The sequence below is a fragment of the Chiloscyllium plagiosum genome, chromosome 3 (assembly GCF_004010195.1).
Source record: "Chiloscyllium plagiosum isolate BGI_BamShark_2017 chromosome 3, ASM401019v2, whole genome shotgun sequence".
Taxonomy (NCBI): domain Eukaryota; kingdom Metazoa; phylum Chordata; class Chondrichthyes; order Orectolobiformes; family Hemiscylliidae; genus Chiloscyllium; species Chiloscyllium plagiosum.
This window is the reverse complement of record NC_057712.1, coordinates 101,155,422-101,175,242: the sequence shown is the minus strand read 5'-3', so window position 1 is coordinate 101,175,242 and position 19,821 is coordinate 101,155,422. Positions and strand designations below refer to the sequence as shown.

At 41.5% G+C, this 19,821-nt stretch overlaps 1 protein-coding gene across 2 annotated transcripts in view; it reads left to right on the top strand.

Moving 5' to 3' along the window:
• Positions 1–19,821, top strand: part of LOC122548390 (SH3 domain-binding glutamic acid-rich-like protein 2) — a 94,607-nt gene extending 74,786 nt beyond the window's left edge. For both annotated transcript variants that reach the window (XM_043686963.1, XM_043686964.1), the window contains exon 4: positions 14,808–19,821. In XM_043686963.1, the coding sequence (XP_043542898.1) occupies positions 14,808–14,822 (15 nt within the window). In that variant the 3' untranslated portion in view covers positions 14,823–19,821. The remainder of the gene's footprint in view (positions 1–14,807) is intronic.

Sequence of the window (19,821 nt, the reverse complement as noted above, 5' to 3'; positions counted from 1 at the left end):
ACCTTTAAAACGTACATGCTAGCTTGCCTTTGTGAACCAATGTCTGTCCAAATGAATGTCTACTTTGTTCCTAATAATTGTTTCCGATAATGTGTTCACCACTAAAGTTGGAAAGACTTGAGTATAGCTTCCTAGTTTATCCCTGTCCCCTTTGTTGAATAGTGACATAAGATTAGCAATGCTCCAGTTCTCCGGCGTCACTGCTGTATCTTATGAGAGTTGAAAGATTGTGACTAAAGCCTCTGCTGTTTGTGTCTTAGCTTCTTCAGAAAACTAAGAAACATTCCGCCTGGACCAGCAGACTTACTTAGTGTGCAACATGTACAATGACTCAATGTCACTGCTGAGTGACAACAGTTTCATTGGTGGGCTACGCAATTTCACACAAAACCACCAGTTTTTCCAGAAGTTAAAAAAAATTGATTGAAATCCTGACATCAATTGAACTCTTGGGTACAATGCTATACCTTTAAATGTTTAAAACCTGATGTGGACTAACACGACAGAAATCTCCAGATCAATGAATCCTAGGAGATGTTCATGATGCCTTCATTTTAGTGTAATTGTCTGTGCCTTCAATAATTGAAGGGTTATGAGTGTGTGAGCATAGCTTATGGAAGTGTCAAAGTTAACCTTCACATGACATTGTTGTGCCAATAATCGGACATAGAACTTAAGATGTCCCTAAGAATCAAGATATGGGAAGACTTGGACTCCTACAAGAAAACACTGAGGATTGGAACTCTTAACTCCTCTTAACTCACCACTCTCACCCCCTCCCCAACACCACATAGTCCTGATCCCAGCCACCCACTAATTCCTGAACCCAGCATCCGGCCTTTTTGCTATGAGACCCCACCCTCTCCCAGACCCTACCCATTGGACCTAACACCACCTGAATCCTCCTGGAGCTGACCTCCACCTAACCCGACAGCCCATATCGGTCCTGCCAGATACACCAGACACCCAGATCCACTCCATGGCCATTTCCACCCGACTCCACTGAATCTAACCCATTTCCCAACTTGCTATTTTCCCCTCTCCCACCCAACATTATCCCCTCAGCTACTCAACATCCCCCAGCCCCAGGCACGGCCCCACCTGAGCTGGTGCCCTTCTGCCTCCCACCACCATTCCAACCAATTGACCTGCCCTAGGGACGTACTTAATACATATCCTTCCCTCACCAACCTGCCAATTTAACCCTGGACCCACCAGGCACAGCACCTCCTTAATCCACCTGAAACCCTACTCTTCTAATCCTTTTGTTACATTCACCCCCTCAAGCATCTCATCCCCATCATGTATCCAACTTCCCTCACCCTCTCACCACCGTCCACCTTAACCAAAAGGAAAAACCAGTAAAACTGGCAAATGTCACATATAGACTGGCACAACTTATATACCTCAAAATGGTGCTCCAGTATGATATTTTCCAAATATTGCTGGTTTTCTGCTGGGACCTATCTCACCCACCAGGCATCCATTACCCTTCACCAACTTGGTACCCCTTATCCCACTCACATGCCACACTAATTCCTCACCCACTTGCTACCCTAGCCCTTCGCCCAGCCGACAGCCTATTTCCGCACATAATTCCATTTTCTCGGAAACCGTCAAAGTGGCTGCAGGACAGTGAAGTTACAGAATTCAGCACACTTACTGCAAGACGCTGTGCCATTTCCACACTGATTCTCTACACTACAGGCTGCCAGTCATTCTGGATTGGTCTCCATTGTTTCATATCAGGAGACTCCAGTCCCGAAATTTCAAAGGCAGAATTGATTGAAATGTAAGTTTGCATTTCTTTCTATCCAGTCTGGATCAGAAATCAGGTTTCCAACTCGAGCAGAAAATCTGGGCTCAGTTTTGTTTGCACAAACTGCGGTCTCTCCCAGTACAGTCCATTGTTTTCAGAATAATTCTTGTCTGCTATATACGCTGTAAGTCTGAGATCAGAATGGCAAAGTAAAAGAATGGAATTAGTAGTAAACACTGAAAAATGCAACCAGCAATAGAGTGATAAAGATTGATGTGCTCAGTGCTATTTCAAGGAGTATGGTAATAAGCTGATTTTTAACATAGAAGAGGCGAACCCCCATTAAGTAACCACGGCCAAATTGCCCTATTCGACATATCCCTACTCAAGTGTGGAACCAGTGGCAATACACCAAATATTCCACACAATTCTGAGAACAAGATAAATATTTGACTTCATCACTAAGAGATGGAAATGGAATACAGATAACAAAGCAACATGTAATTTCATTTCTCATGTAGCTTTTTGCAGAGAAAGGATAATACAAAATGTTGATGAGATTTCACCACATTTATCTTGAATATATTGGAGAAGGGATTTGATTCCTTGGTCTGCAGTTTGTTTTCGCTTTAAAAAGTAAATCAGCAAATAAGTTCTTAGATAAATTTAGCCATAGTGATAAAATGTTCAGTGAGGACCAGGGGCCTGCTGGTAATGTAAATTTAAAATGATATAAACTTACCTTGTGAATAGGCAGAGTGCGTGCTGAGCAGGAGCAGACATGGGACTGCAGAGTAAGTGAAGTAATATATTGGGTGATTGCGTTACCCGAAACACTACAGGTCTCCCACCCAACCTCCTCCTCCTCCTCTAACCAAAACAAAAGGTTCTGGATTGGTAAGGTTTTTTTTAATATTCTATATTTTTTCTACAGTCTCTTTGAGAATTTAGAATAGTGGGGATGGTGGTTAGGGCAGTTGGATGTAAGGAGGTGAGGGCCACCACAAGTGTCCCTGCTAACTTTCTCTGTGGGGAGTGCACCCAACTCCAGCTCCTTGAAAACTGCGTTAGGGAGTTGGAGGTGGATTAACTTCGGATCATTCGGGAGGTGAAGGAGGTTATTGAGAGGAGTTACAGGGAGGTAGTCACACCTCAGGTGCGAGAAAGAGACAGATGGATTACAGTCAGGGGACGGAAGGGGGAACCGGCAGGCAGTGAGGGATCCCCTGTGGCCTTCCCCTCAATAACAAGTTTATCGTTTTGGATACTGTTGGGGGGGTGACTTACCAGGGGTAAGCCATGAGGTACAGGTCTCTGGCACAGAGTCTGTCCCTGTTGCTCAGAAGGGAAGGAGGGAGATGAGCAGAGCATTAGTCATTGGGGTCTCCATAGTTAGGGGCCAGATAGGAGGTTCTGTGTGAACGAGAGAGATTCACAGTTGATGTGTTGCCTCCCAGGTGCCAGGATTTGTGATGTCTCGGATCGCGTTTTTGAGATCGTTGAGGGGGATGGGGAGCAGCCCCAAGTTGTGGTCTACATAGGTACTAACGACATAGGTAGGAAAAGGGATGGGGAATTAAGGCAGAAATTCAGGGAGTTAAGGTGGAAGCTTCATGCTCAAACAAACACAGTTGTTATCACTGGTCTGTTGCCCGTGCCACATGCTAGTGAGGTGAGGAATAAGGAGAGAGAGGAGTTGAACATGTGGCTGCAGGGATGGTGCAGGAGGGAGAGTTTTGGATTTGTGGATAATTTGGGCTCAATCTGGGGTAGGTGGGACGTCTACAAACAGGATGGTCTATACCTGAACCAGAGGGGTACCAATATCCTGGGGGCAAAATTTGCTAATGCTCATCTGGAGAGTTTAAACTAATTCAGCAGGGGATAGGGACTTAAATTGTAGTTCCAGTGTCCAGGAGGTTGAGAGTAGTAAAGCCAGAAATATGGTTTCAAGGTTGCAAGAGTTCACCGACAAGCAAGAAGTTGGTTTGAAGTGTGTCTACCTCCGTGCCAAGAGCATCCAGAATTAGGTGGGTGAACTTGCAGCATAGGTTGGTACTTGGACTTCAATGTGTTGCCGTTTGGAGACATGGATAGAGCAGGGACAGGAATAGTTTTTGTAGGTTCCGGGATTTAGATGTTTCAGTAAAAACAGAGAAGGTGGTAAAGAGGGGGAGATGTGACATTGTTAGTCAAGGACAGTATTGCAGTAGGAGAAAGGAAGTTTGAGGACTTGTCTACTGAGGTAGTATGGGTTGAAGTTAAAAACAGGAAAGGAGAAGTCACCCTGTTGGGAGTTTTCTATAGGCCTCCAAATACTTCCAGAGACCTCCAAATAGTTCCAGAGATGTAGAGGAAAGGATAGCAAAGATAATTGTGGATAGGAGTGACAGTAACAGGGTAGTTGTTGTGGGGGACTTTAACTTTCCAAACATTGATTAGAAATACTATAGCTCGAGTACTTTAAATGGGTCTGTTTTTGTCCAATATGTGCAGAAGGGTTTCCTGACACAGTATGTAGACAGGTTAACAAGGGGGGAGGCCACATTGGACTTGATACTGGGTAATGAACCCAGCCAGGTGTTAGATTTGGAAGTAGGTGAGTACTTTGATGATGGTGACCACAATTTGGTTAGGTTTACTTTAGTGATGGAAAGGGATAGGTATATAATCCATGGCAAGAGTTATTGCTGGTGGAAAGACAATTATGATGCGATTAGGCAAGATTTAGGATGCATAGGGTGGAGTAAGAAACTGCAGGGGATGGACACACTTGAAATGTGGAGCTTATTCAAGGATCAGCTACTGTGGGTCCTTAATAAGTATGTACCTGTCAGGCAGGGCGGAAGTGGTCGAGCAAGAGAGTCGTGGTTTACTAAAGAAGTTGAAGCTCTTGTCAAGAGGAAGAAGAAGGCTTATGTTAGGATGAGACGTGAAAGCCCAGTTAGGATGCTTGAGAGTTACAAGTTAGCCAGGAAAGACCTACAGAGACAGCTAAGAAGACCCAGGAGGGGACATGAAAAGTCGTTGGCAGGTAGGATCAAGGAAAACCCTAAAGCTTTTTCTGGGTATGTCCGGAATAAAAGAATGACTAGAGAAAGATTAGGGCCAATCAAGGATAGTTGTGGGAAGTTGTGCATGGAGTCCGAGGAGATAGGGGAAGCCTAAATGAATATTTTTCGTCAGTATTCACACTGTAAAAATGACAATGTTATCAAGGAGAATACTGAGATTCAGGCTATTAGACTAGACAGGATTAAGGTTCACAAGGAGGAGGTGTTAGCAATTCTGGAAAATGTGAAAATGCGTAAGTCCTCTGGGCTGGATGGGGTTTATCCTAGGATTCTCTGGGAAGCTAGGGAGGAGAATGCAGAGCATTTGGCTTTGATCTTTATGTCATCATTGTATACAGGAAATATGCCAGAAGACTGGAGGATAATAAATGTTGTCCCCTTGTTAAAGAAGGGGAGTAGAGACATACAAGGTAATTATCGACCAGTGAGCCTTACTTCGGTTGTGGGTAAAGTGTTGGAAAAGGTTATAAGAGATAGTATTTATAATCATCGAGAGAGGAATAAGTTGATTAGTGATAGTCAACACAGTTTTGTGAAGGGTAGGTCGTGCCTCACAAACCTTATTGAGTTCTTTGAGAAGGTGACCAAACAGGTGGATGAGGGTAAAGCAGTTGATGTGGTGTATATGGATTTCAGTAAGGTATTCGATAAGTTTCCCCACAGTAGGCTATTGTACAAAATATGGAGGCAAGGGATTGAGGGTGATTTAGTAATTTGAATCAGAAATTGGCTAGCTGAAAGAAGACAGAATGTGATGGTTGATGGGAAATGTTCATCCTGGAGTTCAGTTACTAATGGTGAAACACAATGATCAGTTTTGGGGCCACTTCTGTTTGTCATTTTTATAAATGAACTAGATGATGGTGTAGAAGGATGTGTTAATAAGTTTGTGGATGACACTAAGGTCTGTGGAGTTGTGGATAGTGACGAAGATTGTTGCAGGTTCAAAGGGACATAGTTAAGTGCAGAGCTAGGCTGAGAGATGGCAAATGGAGTTTAATGCAGAAAAGTGTGAGGTGATTCACTTTGGAAGGAGCGACAGGAATACAGAGTACTGGGCTAATGGTAAGATTCTTGGTAGTGAAGATGAGCAGAGAGATCTTGGTGTCCATGTACATAAATCCCTGAAAGTTGCCAACCATTTTGGATAGGGTTGTTAAGAAAGTGTATGGTGTGTTAGTTTTATTGGTAGGGGGATTGAGTTTCACAGTTGAAACTTTATTGCTGGAACAGCACAGCAGGTCAGGCAGCATCCAGGGAACAGGAGATTCGACGTTTCGGGCACAGGCCCTTCTCCATTCCTGAAGAAGGGCCTGTGCCCGAAACGTCGAATCTCCTGTTCCAGCAATAAAGTTTCAACTTTGATCTCCAGCATCTGCAGACCTCACTTTCTCCTCGATTGAGTTTCACAGCCATGAGGTCATGCTGCAGCTGTACAAACTCTGGTGCAGCTGCACTTGGTGTATTGTGTACAGTTCTGGTCACCACATTATAGGAAGGACGTGGAAGCTTTGGAAACGGTTCAGAGGAGATTTACCAGGATGTTGCCTGGTATGGAGGGATGATCCTATGAGGAAAGGCTGAGGGACTTGAAGCTGTTTTCATTATAGAGAAAAAGGTTGAGAGGTGACTTAATTGAGACATATAAGATAATCAGAAGGTTAGATAGGGAGGACAGTGAGGCGTTTTTCCTCGGATGATGATGGCTAGCACAAGGGGACATAGTTTTTAATTGTGGAGTGACGGAGAGTAGTAGGGGCGTGGAATGCCCTGCCTGCAACAGTAGTAGACTTGCCAACTTTAAGGGCATTTAAATGGTCATTGGATAAACATATGGATGAAAATGAAATAGTGTAGAATAGATGGGCTTCTTATTGGTTCCACAGGTCAGTGCAACATCGAGGGCCAAAGGGCCTGTACTGCGCTGTTCTATGTTCTATATATTCGAATGTAGCTTGGAAATGGATTTTGTAGCTTTGTTATTCAAATACCCTTCCATTAAATGAGCATTATTGATACAAGTAAATGGATTAAGAGTGTTCCAGAAATAGATCAGGAGAAGCTGATGCCTAACTAAATGATCCAATGACTAAGAGGGGAATAGTGCTTCACTGCACAGATACATTAGTCAGTCCTCACTCTCCCAATGGATTCAGAAAAATAAATGTTAAAATGTCTTTATTCTTGTGTGCTTAAAGTTTGATTTCTGCAATGATAGATGTGTGCACCAAATAAAGTCAGTCCTTCCATTTGCTTTCATTGGTTCTGCCTGTGTTTTGTTTTCCAGGAAACAAAGATACATTTCTTGGAAAAAGACAAACCACTGCAGAGGCTGGAAATCTGCAAACAAAACAAAAATCCTGCAAATATTCAGCAGGTCAGGCAGTATCTGTGCAGCAGAGTTCATGATTCCTGTGGATGACCTTTCATCAAAACTCCTTCCGAGTCCCAGGGTTATAATGAAAGCTCACCGATCTAAATATTAACTCTGTCAGTCTTCATAGATGTTGCCCGACCTGCTGAATATTTCCAGCATTTACTGTCGTTGTACTATGATTGTGGTGTGCTCACGTGGAATATGGGGAATTTATTATATTGTACCTGATTCGGGCTGTCACAGAGTCACTTTCAAATCTCCTAAACAGAAAGTACAACTGAAGGCCAGTATGTAAGTGAGGTGTCCTTGTGATAAAGCTCATCTACTTTCCCCAGAACTTCTATTTCCCCATTGTATGGAATTGAATTGAATTTATTGTCACGTGTACCGAGGCACGGTGAAAAGCTTTGTCTTGCGAGCAATACAGGCAGATCACAGAGTTAAATAGCATAACTAAGTATATAATAGGTAAACAGCAGCAAAAACAAAAATACAGGGACATGTGAATGTTATGAATTTGTGAGTCCATTCAGTATTCTAACAACGGTAGGGTGGAAACTGTTTTGAAACCAACTGGTGCGTGCATTCAGGCTTCTGTACCTTCTCCCCGATGGTAAAGGCTGTAGAAAAACATTTCCAGGGTGGGATGGATCTTTGAGAATGCTGGCGGCCTTTCCTTGACAACGGACCTGGTAGATGGATTCTATAGATGGGAGGTTGGCCTTTGTGATTGTCTGGGCCGTATTCACCACTCTCTGTACTGGTCTCTGATCTTGAATGGTACAGTTGCCATTCCTCCTCCCTACCTTTTATCTTTACCTGCTTGGCAAACCCTCCTCATTCCTGAAGAAGGGTTATGCCGGAAATGTCGATTCTCCTGCTCCTTGGATGCTGCCTGACCTGCTGCGCTTTTCCAGCAACACATTTTTCAGATAGTGATACATCCAGACAGAATGGTCTCAATGGTGCACCTATAAAAGTTGGCAAGGGTATTAGCCATCATGCCAAATTTCCTCAGTTGCCTGAGGGAGAAGAGACGTTGTTGGGCCTTTGTAACCACATGAAGAGTCCAAGAAAGCTTGTTGTGAATGACCACTCACATGGGGGGATGGACATGTGATCAGGCAATAGGTTTGGGAACAAGATGCCATTGACATTCGGTGCGTCTCCGATTAAATCTGAGGCCGGAAGGCTTTTGAGCAGACTGGTCCTCAAACGGCCACTTGTGATTCACCTAAAGGTCTGATTACATTACTACTGGTATTCCATCAGGGGGCTTGCCATGTCAGTATATTGCCCACCACACCCTGTTGGGCGCCTCAGTGACCCTCTGGGAGTGGACACAGACCCTCATAGTCAGTTAGTTCTTCTGCTGATGGTCAGATCCAAGCATTAGGATAAGTAATGCCACTAGATTCCAACACCCCGCCCTTGCTGCTGACCCTCCCTTGACAACCCTATCCTACAAGCACCATCCTGCTCCTTTGCTCTGGGGTCCCGTGACATTCCTGGGTCTCTGCTGGGTGGGGAGTGGCTAGTTGGCGATGGGTAGCTGCTGTCCACTGATAGGTTGGCAGCTCTCAGTGGGCAGGATCTCTGCTATCCAAGGAGGCCCAGAGGTTCAATTAATGAATTATATCTGAAAGAAAAAGCTACACTCACATATGGTGACCAAGAAATAACCTGATTGCCATAGAAACCCATCTGGTTTCCCATAGAAGGAAAGCTGCTTTCTTTAACCCATCTGACTCCATATCCATAGCAATGTATCGAATGCTGATAATGGTCTTGTGAGCCACTCTGTGCTTTACAGAGTCAAAAATACTGCAGATGCTAGAATCCAGAGTAGACAGGCAGGAGGCTGGAGGAACACAGCAAGCCAAGCATCATCAGGAGGTGCCGGTCGACGTTTCGAGTGTAACCCTTCTTCAGGATTGGGTTGGTTGTGGAGGGAGGTGGGGTCAGGGTGGTGAAGTGGGAATAGGTGAAGGCAGATAGAAGGCATGACCTGGTTGGTCAATGGGAGGAATAAATCCGGTTGGTGGCAGGTAGCTGTGGAAGGGAGGGAGAGAGCCTGGGAAGGGAGTCTGGTGATGGAGAGGAAGGTTATTTGAAGTTGCGAGAACTAATTGTTGACTCCTCTGGGCTTTAGGGTGCCCAGGTAGAAGATAATGCGTTGTTCCTCCAATAGAAGCTGTGGTTAGTTTTGGCAATGGAAGAGACCAAGGATGGTCATGTCAGAAAGGAATGGTTCGGGGAATTGAAATGGGCAGTGACTGGGAGATCTGGTTGGACCATGTGGGCCCGGCTGTGATGCTCAGTGAATTGTTGCCTAAGTTTATGAATGTTCTCCCCGATGTAGAGGAGACCATATCAGGTGCACCTGAAACAGTAAACTAGATTGGAAGAGAGGCAGGTGAACCTCTGTCTCACCTGGAAGGACTGTTTGGGGCTCCGCATGGAGGTGAGGGGGTTGGTGTACCAGGAGGTTTTGCATCTTTTCTGGTTACAGGAAAGGTACCTGGAGGTTCGGTGACAGGGGTGGCCTGAACCAACAACTGAGTTCAGTCAGGGGGGTGGGGTGAAAGTTGTCCATTTTGGAAGGGAGAGCAAAACAATAGAGTGTTATTTAAATGGAGAAAAACTGCAGAAAACTGCAATGCAAAACGACTTGGGGGTACTTTTGCACACATTTGCAGCCAGTGGTCAGGGAGGCTAATGGAACCTTGGCCCTTATTACAAGGGTGCTGGAGTGTAGGGGTCAGGCAGTTTTACTGCAATTGGACAAGGTGTTGGTGGGACCACATCTGGAATACTGTAAGCACTTTTGTTTCCCTTATTTAGGAAAAGATGTCATTTCACTGGAGGCAGTTTAGATAAGATGATCCCTGGTATGGAGGTTGAACAGATTGGGACTCTACTCAATGGAGTTCAGAAAATTAAGAGGTTATCTCAATGAAGCATACTGGATTCTTGAGGGGCTTGACAGGGCAAATGCTGACAGGATGTTCCTCCTCCTGGGAAAGTCTAGGATTAGAGTGCATCGTCTCAGAATAAATGGGTATCAATTTAAGATGAGGAAGAATTTGTTCACAGAGGGTTGTGAATCTTGCCACAGAGAGCTGTGGGATCAGAGTCCTTGTGTATGTTTAAGACTGAGATGCATTCTTGATCAATAGGGGAATCGAGGGTCATTGGGAAAACTCAGCAAAATGGACATGAGGAATTTTGGTTTCTATTGAATAGCAGAACAGGCTCAAGAGGCCAAATGACCTACTTCCATTCCTGTTTCTTATGGTCTTAAGATCTTATGCCAATCATATGATGTTTCGATGCATGCTGTAGGCTTTAAAGCAGTGCAGAACTGTAGACACCCTAGTTTTAGTTTTGGATACAATAATGCAAATAACTCTAATTTGACCAGTGGACCATGTGGTACTGAAGCAGTAAGCAAGGTTGCACTCTATGTTTTGTTTCCACCAGGAAAACAACATGCAATAGGCAAGGCTTCAGAAAAGGATTCTGGATCAGTGGTGCTGGAAGAGCACAGCAATTCAGGCAGCATCCGAGGACAGGCAAAATCGACGTTAGGGATAAAGATATGTGTGATTTTGTAGAGAAGGAAATATTCTGAGGAGTTCATCAGCTCTTGGCTGACTTCAAAAATATGTAATACCAATTTAGTTCAATGCTGCACCAATACACCACCTTGTGGCTGCTCTATGGAATTACCTAAGAAATGGATAGAAGACTGGATAAGCTCTGATCACCATGCACACTGATCACCCTGCATGAGGAACTATACCTGTTTGATGTAATTCAGGCAGCAAGATGACTGCACTAACTTACCCAAAATCAGAACTTTCTGGCACCTCTAAAACCTCTTTGCACTGCTTAGAGTTAACCTGCATGTCTTAAAGGGCAGGGGCACTTGGCTGAATAGGTGCTGGCACTTGTACAGGATATGAATCTAACTTGGGAAGCAGTGAAAAGTCATGGCATGGTGGAGAGTACGCTTCAGGCTGGAGGAATGAGTGCAAAGTAAGAAGCAGTGTTGTCGAGGGGCAGAGTCCAGACACACTCTTTTATAGGAGCATATAGCCATGGAGGTCAGTGCCCAGGGTAATACACTAAGCAATGGATACATTGCTGCACAAATTTAATGACCTCCCAAATGGTCAAGGAGAGGAAATGCATCCTCGAATACCAGAAACTACTAACTGTACCAGCTTCCTACACTACTGACTTCTCTATACTCCCATCGCTCACAAACTAGCATTCTCCATCTATCAATACTTGTATCTAACAATCACCATCAGACAATTTACAATGCTACAAAGCTCATAGCAACAGTTTGCATGTACCGGCAGCTATTCAAACCTGATAGCTCCATCAAATAAATCAATTGATCCATCTTCACCGACACATTGCTCTCCCTTACAAAACAAGATGGCACATAATAGGAGGCAGAAGGAGCTGACAAAAGAGACAGAAAAACCCAGTGTATCAAAATCCCCATGGAGCTGATGGTCATAGAGATGTACAGCATGGAAACAGACCCTTCGGTCCAACCCGTCCATGCCAACCAGATATCCCAACCCAATCTAGTCTCACCTGCCACACCCGGCCCATATCCCTCCAAACCCTTCCTATTCATATACCAATCCAAATGCCTCTTAAATATTGCAATTGTACCAGCCTCCACCACATCCTCTGGCAGCTCATTCCATAAGCGTACCACCCTCTGCATGAAAAAGTTGCCCCTCAGGTCTTTTTTATATCTTTCCCCTCTCACCCTAAACCTATGCCCTCTAGTTCTGGACTCCCTGACCCCAGGGAAAAGACTTTGTCTATTTATCCTATCCATGCCCCTCATAATTTTGTAAACCTCTATAAGGTCACCCCTCAGCCTCCGACGCTCCAGGGAAAACAGCCCCAGCCTGTTCAACCTCTCCCTGTAGCTTAGATCCTCCAACCCTGGCAATATCCTTGTAAATCTTTTCTGAACCCTTTCAAGTTTCACAACATCTTTCCGATAGGAAGGAGACCAGAATTGCACGCAATATTCCAACAGTGGCCTAACCAATGTCCTGTACAACCGCAACATGACCTCCCAACTCCTGCACTCAATACTCTGACCAATAAAGGAAAGCATACCAAACGCCTTCTTCACTATCCTATCTACCTGCGACTCCACTTTCAAGGAGCTATGAACCTGCACTCCAAGGTCTCTTTGTTCAGCAACACTCCCTAGGACCTTACCATAAGTGTATAAGTCCTGCTAAGATTTGCTTTCCCAAAATGCAGCACCTCGCATTTATCTGAATTAAACTCCATCTGCCACTTCTCAGCCCATTGGCCCATCTGGCCCAGATCCTGTTGTAATCTGTAGTAACCCTCTTCGCTGTCCACTACACCTCCAATTTTGGTGTCATCTGCAAACTTACTAACTGTACCTCTTATGCTCCAAATAATTTAAGTAAATGACAAAAACTAGAGGACCCAGCACCGATCTTTGTGGCACTCACTGGTCACAGGCCTCCAGTCTGGAAAACAACCCTCCACCACCACCCTCTGTCTTCTACCTTTGAGCCAGTTCTGTATCCAAATGGCTAGTTCTCCCTGTATTCCTGAGATCTAACCTTGCTAATCAGTCTCCCATGGGGAACCTTGTCGAACGCCTTACTGAAGTCCATATAGATCACATCTACTGCTGATAGATTGTGCTAATAGTTATTAGGATGGTATTGACAGTACTCAGGAGCAAAGCTGATCCTAACCTGATTCATAAACTCCCTCTCAATTCATCTTTCCTTCATTCTATGTGCTCTTCCAATTTTGAAAGCATACACCTTTTCTTAATCCCTCCCTGCCCCAAAGCCTTATCCATGTACCTTTTTCCATTTCAGATGACACAAACACACACACTTTTTCTTCTTGGTCCTGCATTGACACTTTGCTCTATCAAATGCTCCAAGATGCCTGCATGCTGGTCTAGGCATTTGAAGCACACCAGTGTTTGCTCTTACATTATGTGTGGTCACACAGCTCCATTGTATGCACATCATACACAAATGGGGATGGTTCTGCATTTGTGTCATGAGCCAGGTGGTCAGTAGAGCCCAAAGTACCAAGTTGCCAATCTTTCCATTTTGCTATGGTGAATTAAAATGCAGTTGGCATGGCACTACCATAGAATAAGCATCATGATCACTGCCAGAATGCCAGGCATTAACCTGCATGATTTGCTGCCTACAATCACACATTAACTATATGTAGAATGATAGCACTGCAGTGATTGCTTTTGAAACAAACATGCAACCAATTAGCTGTGACCTCACCAATCCTTGAAAAGCGTATTTAGGCTGATAGCCTTTATGTATAGATGTGTGTGGTGTGTTTTTGCTTTGAAAAGCTATTTGTTTCTAAATTTTGTCAATTGACTTCTGTCTAATACTGTGGTGTCTAGGAAATTAATACTTTATCTGTATTAATTTATTACTACTAATATTCATATTAATATTCTTATTCTGTGTGAGTCCAAATTCTTTATATGTCAACACAAATACATCATCTAATGAGGGAGTTCATGACAAGGCAAAAGGAGACCCAGAAAACCAAGAAATACTCCTTGAGAAAAGTTTAAATATATATTTTAACCCCTGTCGTGAAGAGATCTTAACGTAACCTACTCAGGGAAACCTGGTGACATGCAGACTGAGAAAATGACCATGAAGATAACTGCAATAACTATCTTCTTTTTTTTCATAGTGACCAGAAGGAGAATGAGTACTTCACTGGATCCCATATCAATGCCTGTCCCTACCCTAACAGCAATTACATTTGACACCTGCACCTTCCTAATTCACTTATCTGACTGCATGGTTTCCTCCATTGTCACACACTACAGCTTATAGATGTGCACACTTCTCTGTTACCCACCAGCCTTCAGGTCATTCCTTCTGGGAAGTGTTTTTGAGATCAAGAACTTAGAATAGCTGAAGCCTCACATTAGGCAGATCCCGCACCTCAAATTAAAATCAGGTCTGTGGCATTGTTTAAAAGTATATGTGGTGATCCAGGCACAAGTCAGGCCCAGACTTTTTTTAAAATTTTACTAATAAACTTGTTTTGTAAAACCGTATTGTATAGTTTGCAGTTACTTGGTGAGAATCCTTGGGAGTACGAGCATTTTCTTTCCTTTACAGTGCCAACTTGAGGGAGAAAATAAGGCTTTGCTATTGATTTCATTAAAATATTTCAGATTGGAGACACACTGAAACTTGTAATTTAAGTGACTCAATCCACAGCATGGCACGCCTAAGGTAAATGGTACATAGAAGTGTTTTACTTGTCCTGCTCAAACAGGTTCTGCTGTACTTATAAACACATTAAAATTGCCAGCATTATGTGGTTCTGTTCACAAGACGAGGTGATGAGATGCAAGTATAAAATGCTATGCGAAGTATTGCCGTGTAATCATTGGGATTTTGGATTTCAGAAGAATGGATGACGGAGCTTCCATTGGAATTGGCTTTTAATTTTTTTTTCAAGAAAAGCTGTTCTTAATCTTTCATTCTGTTTTCTTTATTCATAGGACTCTGAACCATAGTTCCCTGAAGACCTATCTTTAACCTGAACCATTTGCCTCGTGCGGAGCTGGCTCTAAGCTTGGCTGTTCATTATCAAAAATCTTTATAGATCCAGCACAATAAAAGCCACTCGTGTGTTCACCGATCATTGCTTTATAATCCGGTCTACTACAATTGATTTTTTTTACCGGGATGTATCACATGGAAGGTAGTATTGGTCATGTCACCTAGACCTGGGAACAGTCAAATGTTTTTTCACTTGGATGGTTCTTGTTTGCTGATTGCCATTTTGCCTTATTGTATCTTGGTTTGCTTGAGCAGTGTTTTGTCTGTCTTACTAGCCTGCCTTTGCTAACATTGGAAACACAACTCTAGTTAAAGAGATTAACTCTAGTTAAAGAGATATTGAGTTATCATCAACAGTGATACAAGGAAGATCTCCTAATTTTACCACTTGTGTACTGTGGGTGGGGAATAACAGATACATAGATAACAGTTGTATGGTTATAACCTGTTTATTGTGATATTAAAAATAACACAATACTACTTCTAAGAATTTCATTTTTGTAGGCAGTAAGGTTTTGAGAATTTGGTCATGTTGTGTCTGCCTCTGGATTAGAAAACATGCTAAGAATATTTCTGGCATGATGCCAGTAAATGTTTGCTGCAAAGAAGTGATACTAAATCACATGACTGATACAAAGGCATAGTTGGAACTTTCCTCCCAACTAAGATATTGATTTGGAGTTGCTATCTATTCTTGTACTTAATATCTTTCAAGGTCCGTTTAATTTAACATCAATTGCACTAGCCAGAATTCTTTTAATTGTAGATCAACACATATTTATTGTAGATGAGCAGGCAGGTACTTTTAGAGATGCAATTTGTTTCCATTGCAGTGGTAAATTTATAAGCTTATTAGATTTTTTTGTGAGTGATAATCATATTTATTAAGAAATAGGAACACAAATATTATAGACATAAAGGGTAGGAAAGGATGCCTAATCAAAGTGAGGAAGTGAAGTAGATGTCTGTAAGCCTTATTACTAAATTACCTAACCTCCTAGAAACATTTCCACTCAGACACGGCTGCACTTGGACCATTCAAATCAACTCCTGTCATATGTTAGAGAAAAATAAGTCCAGAAAGAGCACAAAGTCTAAATTTACAATAAACATTTTCAGGAGTTAGCAGGAATTCTTTCATTCTGTCACAATCCCCATATCCTGAGCATTGAGGCAACAACATCATTGGTGTGAGCACAAGGTATGTAGTGGAGACAAGGTAAATGAGTCTCATTATAAAATACAGTAGTAATGTGGATAATCTATGCTTTCTGTTAGTTACCTTATCAATAACAATATAATAAATCCTATACTTGCAGAGTGAATGGTTTTCTAAGTACTACTAACCCATGTTTGGCTGTTCTGCTGTCAAACCTATTCACACTAATTTGGAAAATATTCCATTTAGAACTTTAAATTCCTAATGAAAACTCGTTTCCCAAGTGCTTCTTTGTTTTAGAAAGGCAAGATGTAATACATGTAATTTTATTGAACTCAATCATTGTCACATTGGCATTCATTACTATTCTGATGAACTTAAGCATCAGTCTCTTCCTGATAAACACAAAAATGGGGAAATAGTTAATTTCCATGAAGACAGCTGTATAATTTCTGCCCATCTATTTTGAAGCCTATTTGGAATTCATTCTGCCTCATGAATATTATCTACAATCCATGATTCTCCTTCAATTTTCTTGTCATCCATGAGAACTGACAAGACTGGCTAACACCTCTTTCAATCTGTTGGTGGCTTTAAGGTATCTTGCTTTACAAGAATGAGATACAATTAAAATTTTGAGTTTGCTTTTATGGTCCACAATAAGAAACTATCCATTGCATCCTGCAACTGAATTTGCAAATTCCTAAGGTCTGTCAGTCCCAAATCTTTACCGAGCTTCGCCAGTGTTCTGTGATAACTTTGGCAGAGGATGAGCAAATTTCCTGGAGAAGTGGAGTAATTAGCTGATAAATGGATGCCACCCAGATGTTTTGCAGAAGTTATGGTGGGACAGAGATTACGCCCCTTTGGCAGTTTTAGGACCATTGTCTGCACTGTGATTCAATTAGAGTCAACCTTGGGCTTCTTTGTATGCTTTTGCATTCCAGGACCAGCTTCAAAAAAATTATCCTTTGTATGTAATGTAACTATTGTCTCATTCATTTTAATTTTAAATAATATTGCCTGTAATTTATAACACATGATCCCCAGCTCTGCTACCCATTCTCTCGTTCTTGTGGCTTGTTCAACATTCTGTGCAGTGCTTTCGTTGACATACGTTAATTGTGGGGAACCTGACTGAAGAATGCTTGAGAAGGTCTCCCTGTACTCCTGTGGGCATAAAACCCTGCAGTCAGCACATCTGTTAATTCTGGTGAATCAAGACTTTGTGTACCAACTGAAGTGCCCCACAGCTAGCAAAGGTCTTACCAAAGCATGAAAATTATGCTAAACATTTAGAAAGCTGTACATCACAATAAAGCATTGCATTAAATTTAGGTCACTATGAAGTAATGCACATTAATTACCTTTACCATTAATGCTTTAGGCTTTCTTTTTAACTGATGTGTCACTGTACACTAAAAGGGATATTCAAACATTGGAGATAACTGAGGGAATACTTTTCACCTGCTTGTCAGTGATTCTAACATAGAAGATCTGCGGAATGCAGAAAAATATATTTATCCATTTTTCAGAATTTATGCAGTTCTTTAAAGAAATTAGCGGCAGACAAACAAAAAATCCCTGATCAATGTTCACCCTCTAGGAGTGCTTTGCACTGAAGACTAAATTTACTGCTATTTCAGCCGTAAGTCAAGAAAGTCTTATTACAACAATGGGGTAGTTCTAACATGAGAAAACACATTTGATACTGAGGTGATTAGAATGGAGTTAATGCAGTACAAAGCTTTAACTCCTAATCAGGCAACCAACACAGTGGGTATCAGTACAGGGGTGCTTCTAAAATCTAAAAGGAAATTGATTGCTTCCTTCTATGATTTTCAGACTAAATGCTTGAAAATTGTCAGATAACCTGGTAGTTAGTTTTCCAGTAGACATCTTAGAAAATTGCTTTATTGTGAACTGTTTGGCTTTCCACAATGTTTGTTGATGCTAAGGGAACTCAATATCAGTTTGGCATGGTTAAATTGTCACTCAAAAATTTTCTGTATTATTTGCACTGTACTAATTTCCTTATTTTGTATTTTACATCAAGTACAATATGTCTGAAAGGTGAATTATTCATAGAGGTATGGCATACAGATAAAAGAATGAAAAGAAGTGCAAGCAAAATAAATTGTGTACAGCCATTTCAGGCTAGCTATATTCTCCTGTGGCTTACACAGACTGCTGACTCTCTTCAAAGAAACAAAATAAATATTTGTTCCAGTAATGGAATCAAGATTTTAAGGATAAAGGGAACAAGAAGTGAATACATTTTCTGTGGGAACAAAATGGTTTGTGTACCACTAAGGCATGGATAAATCACTTGGGGAATACAACAAGTTAGAATTGTAAGTGAGGGTTGATGTCCAGAACTTGCACATTTTTCATGATATCTATGAATTATATGACCTTCCTTCAGAATTAGATGTTATTTTACAGAGTATTTGATCAACTGAGTTTTTAAAGTTTACAACTTCCAGTTAGTATTTTTAATTTTTTCAATCCTTTTAGTGGTCCTTTAAGAACAAACATTCACATTATTTATATTAATGTCTGTTCACATTATACAAAGATATTGTGCAACTTCATCACTTAGATATTTTAAAATCACCTATACTCACCTTGTCAGTCATCCACAGTGAACCAGCTATCTTTAAAGGTTACACATTGAAACAAGCAGTGCTTTTGTGATGAAGAAATAGCTGTGACTCTACCTTGTAATAAAACTAGATCCTGTAATCCTGGTCTTGAGTCATGAGCCAGGGTGATCAGTAAAAGCAGGTCCCAGTGGTTTTAGAATCTGTTGAAGTTATCATTTGTTATAGTTCCTGTTATGGTTGCTGGGTAAAGCTCCAAAGCTGGTAAGATATGGACTGAGGATTGATCTCATCAAATTATGACCGAAGTGGAAAGTGCAGGAGGAACTTACATTTTGTTATAATTCTCATTCATTCCTTTGAAAAAAAAATCATCTATACCCTGTTTTGATATCTGTTTCTGTGTCTTTCAATGTATTCTCATGGTACCAATATCAGTAAAATTGAAACTTTGAAAAACCTCTCCATTTGCAGTTTTTAAATATGATGAAGCCTAATAAGCATGTATGATGACTATGACTTAAAACATAATATTTACAAAGAGAGACTATAAGATGTGGGTTTGGTTATTTCCTTTAGTCTCCATTGTTAATGTTGATTTACACATAATTCTGCCCACTTTTACATTGAGCATATGCTATTGAAGTTGGTAGGATATCTAAGTGTAATTTAGCACTAATGGAATGAGTGCATAAATGGGCAGAACTTCGATGTGTCCCCTCAGGAATTGTTTGGCTAATCTGTGCACATCCACTTACTATTTTAAAGCTAGAGTTCTTCCATTTGTATTGTAAATCAAAAACAAAAGATGAAAAAAAACCTGAAGGAGATGAACCTGTTGAATTTAAATTTATTTTAGTGAAAGTAAAAATGCTGATGTTGCAAACTGCATTTAATTATTTCACTGAAGGTCCTGTGTAACTAATCATAATTCAGCTTAAATTAGGTTACTGAAAACTTATTATTGCATTTAGTAAGGTTTAAAACAATGCCTGTCTGTCTGCTCAAGTGTCCTATGGATGTATTTATATAGTTGTTACAGATTTTGAATGCAAGAGTTTGGATTTTGTGTATACTTTCCATTGTCTTCACATTACAATAATGTCATACAGACAAGCTAATATGTGATTATGAAACTACTGGCACAGTGTGTAATTTATTGTTGAAATAAACATATTGCTATGTACAATA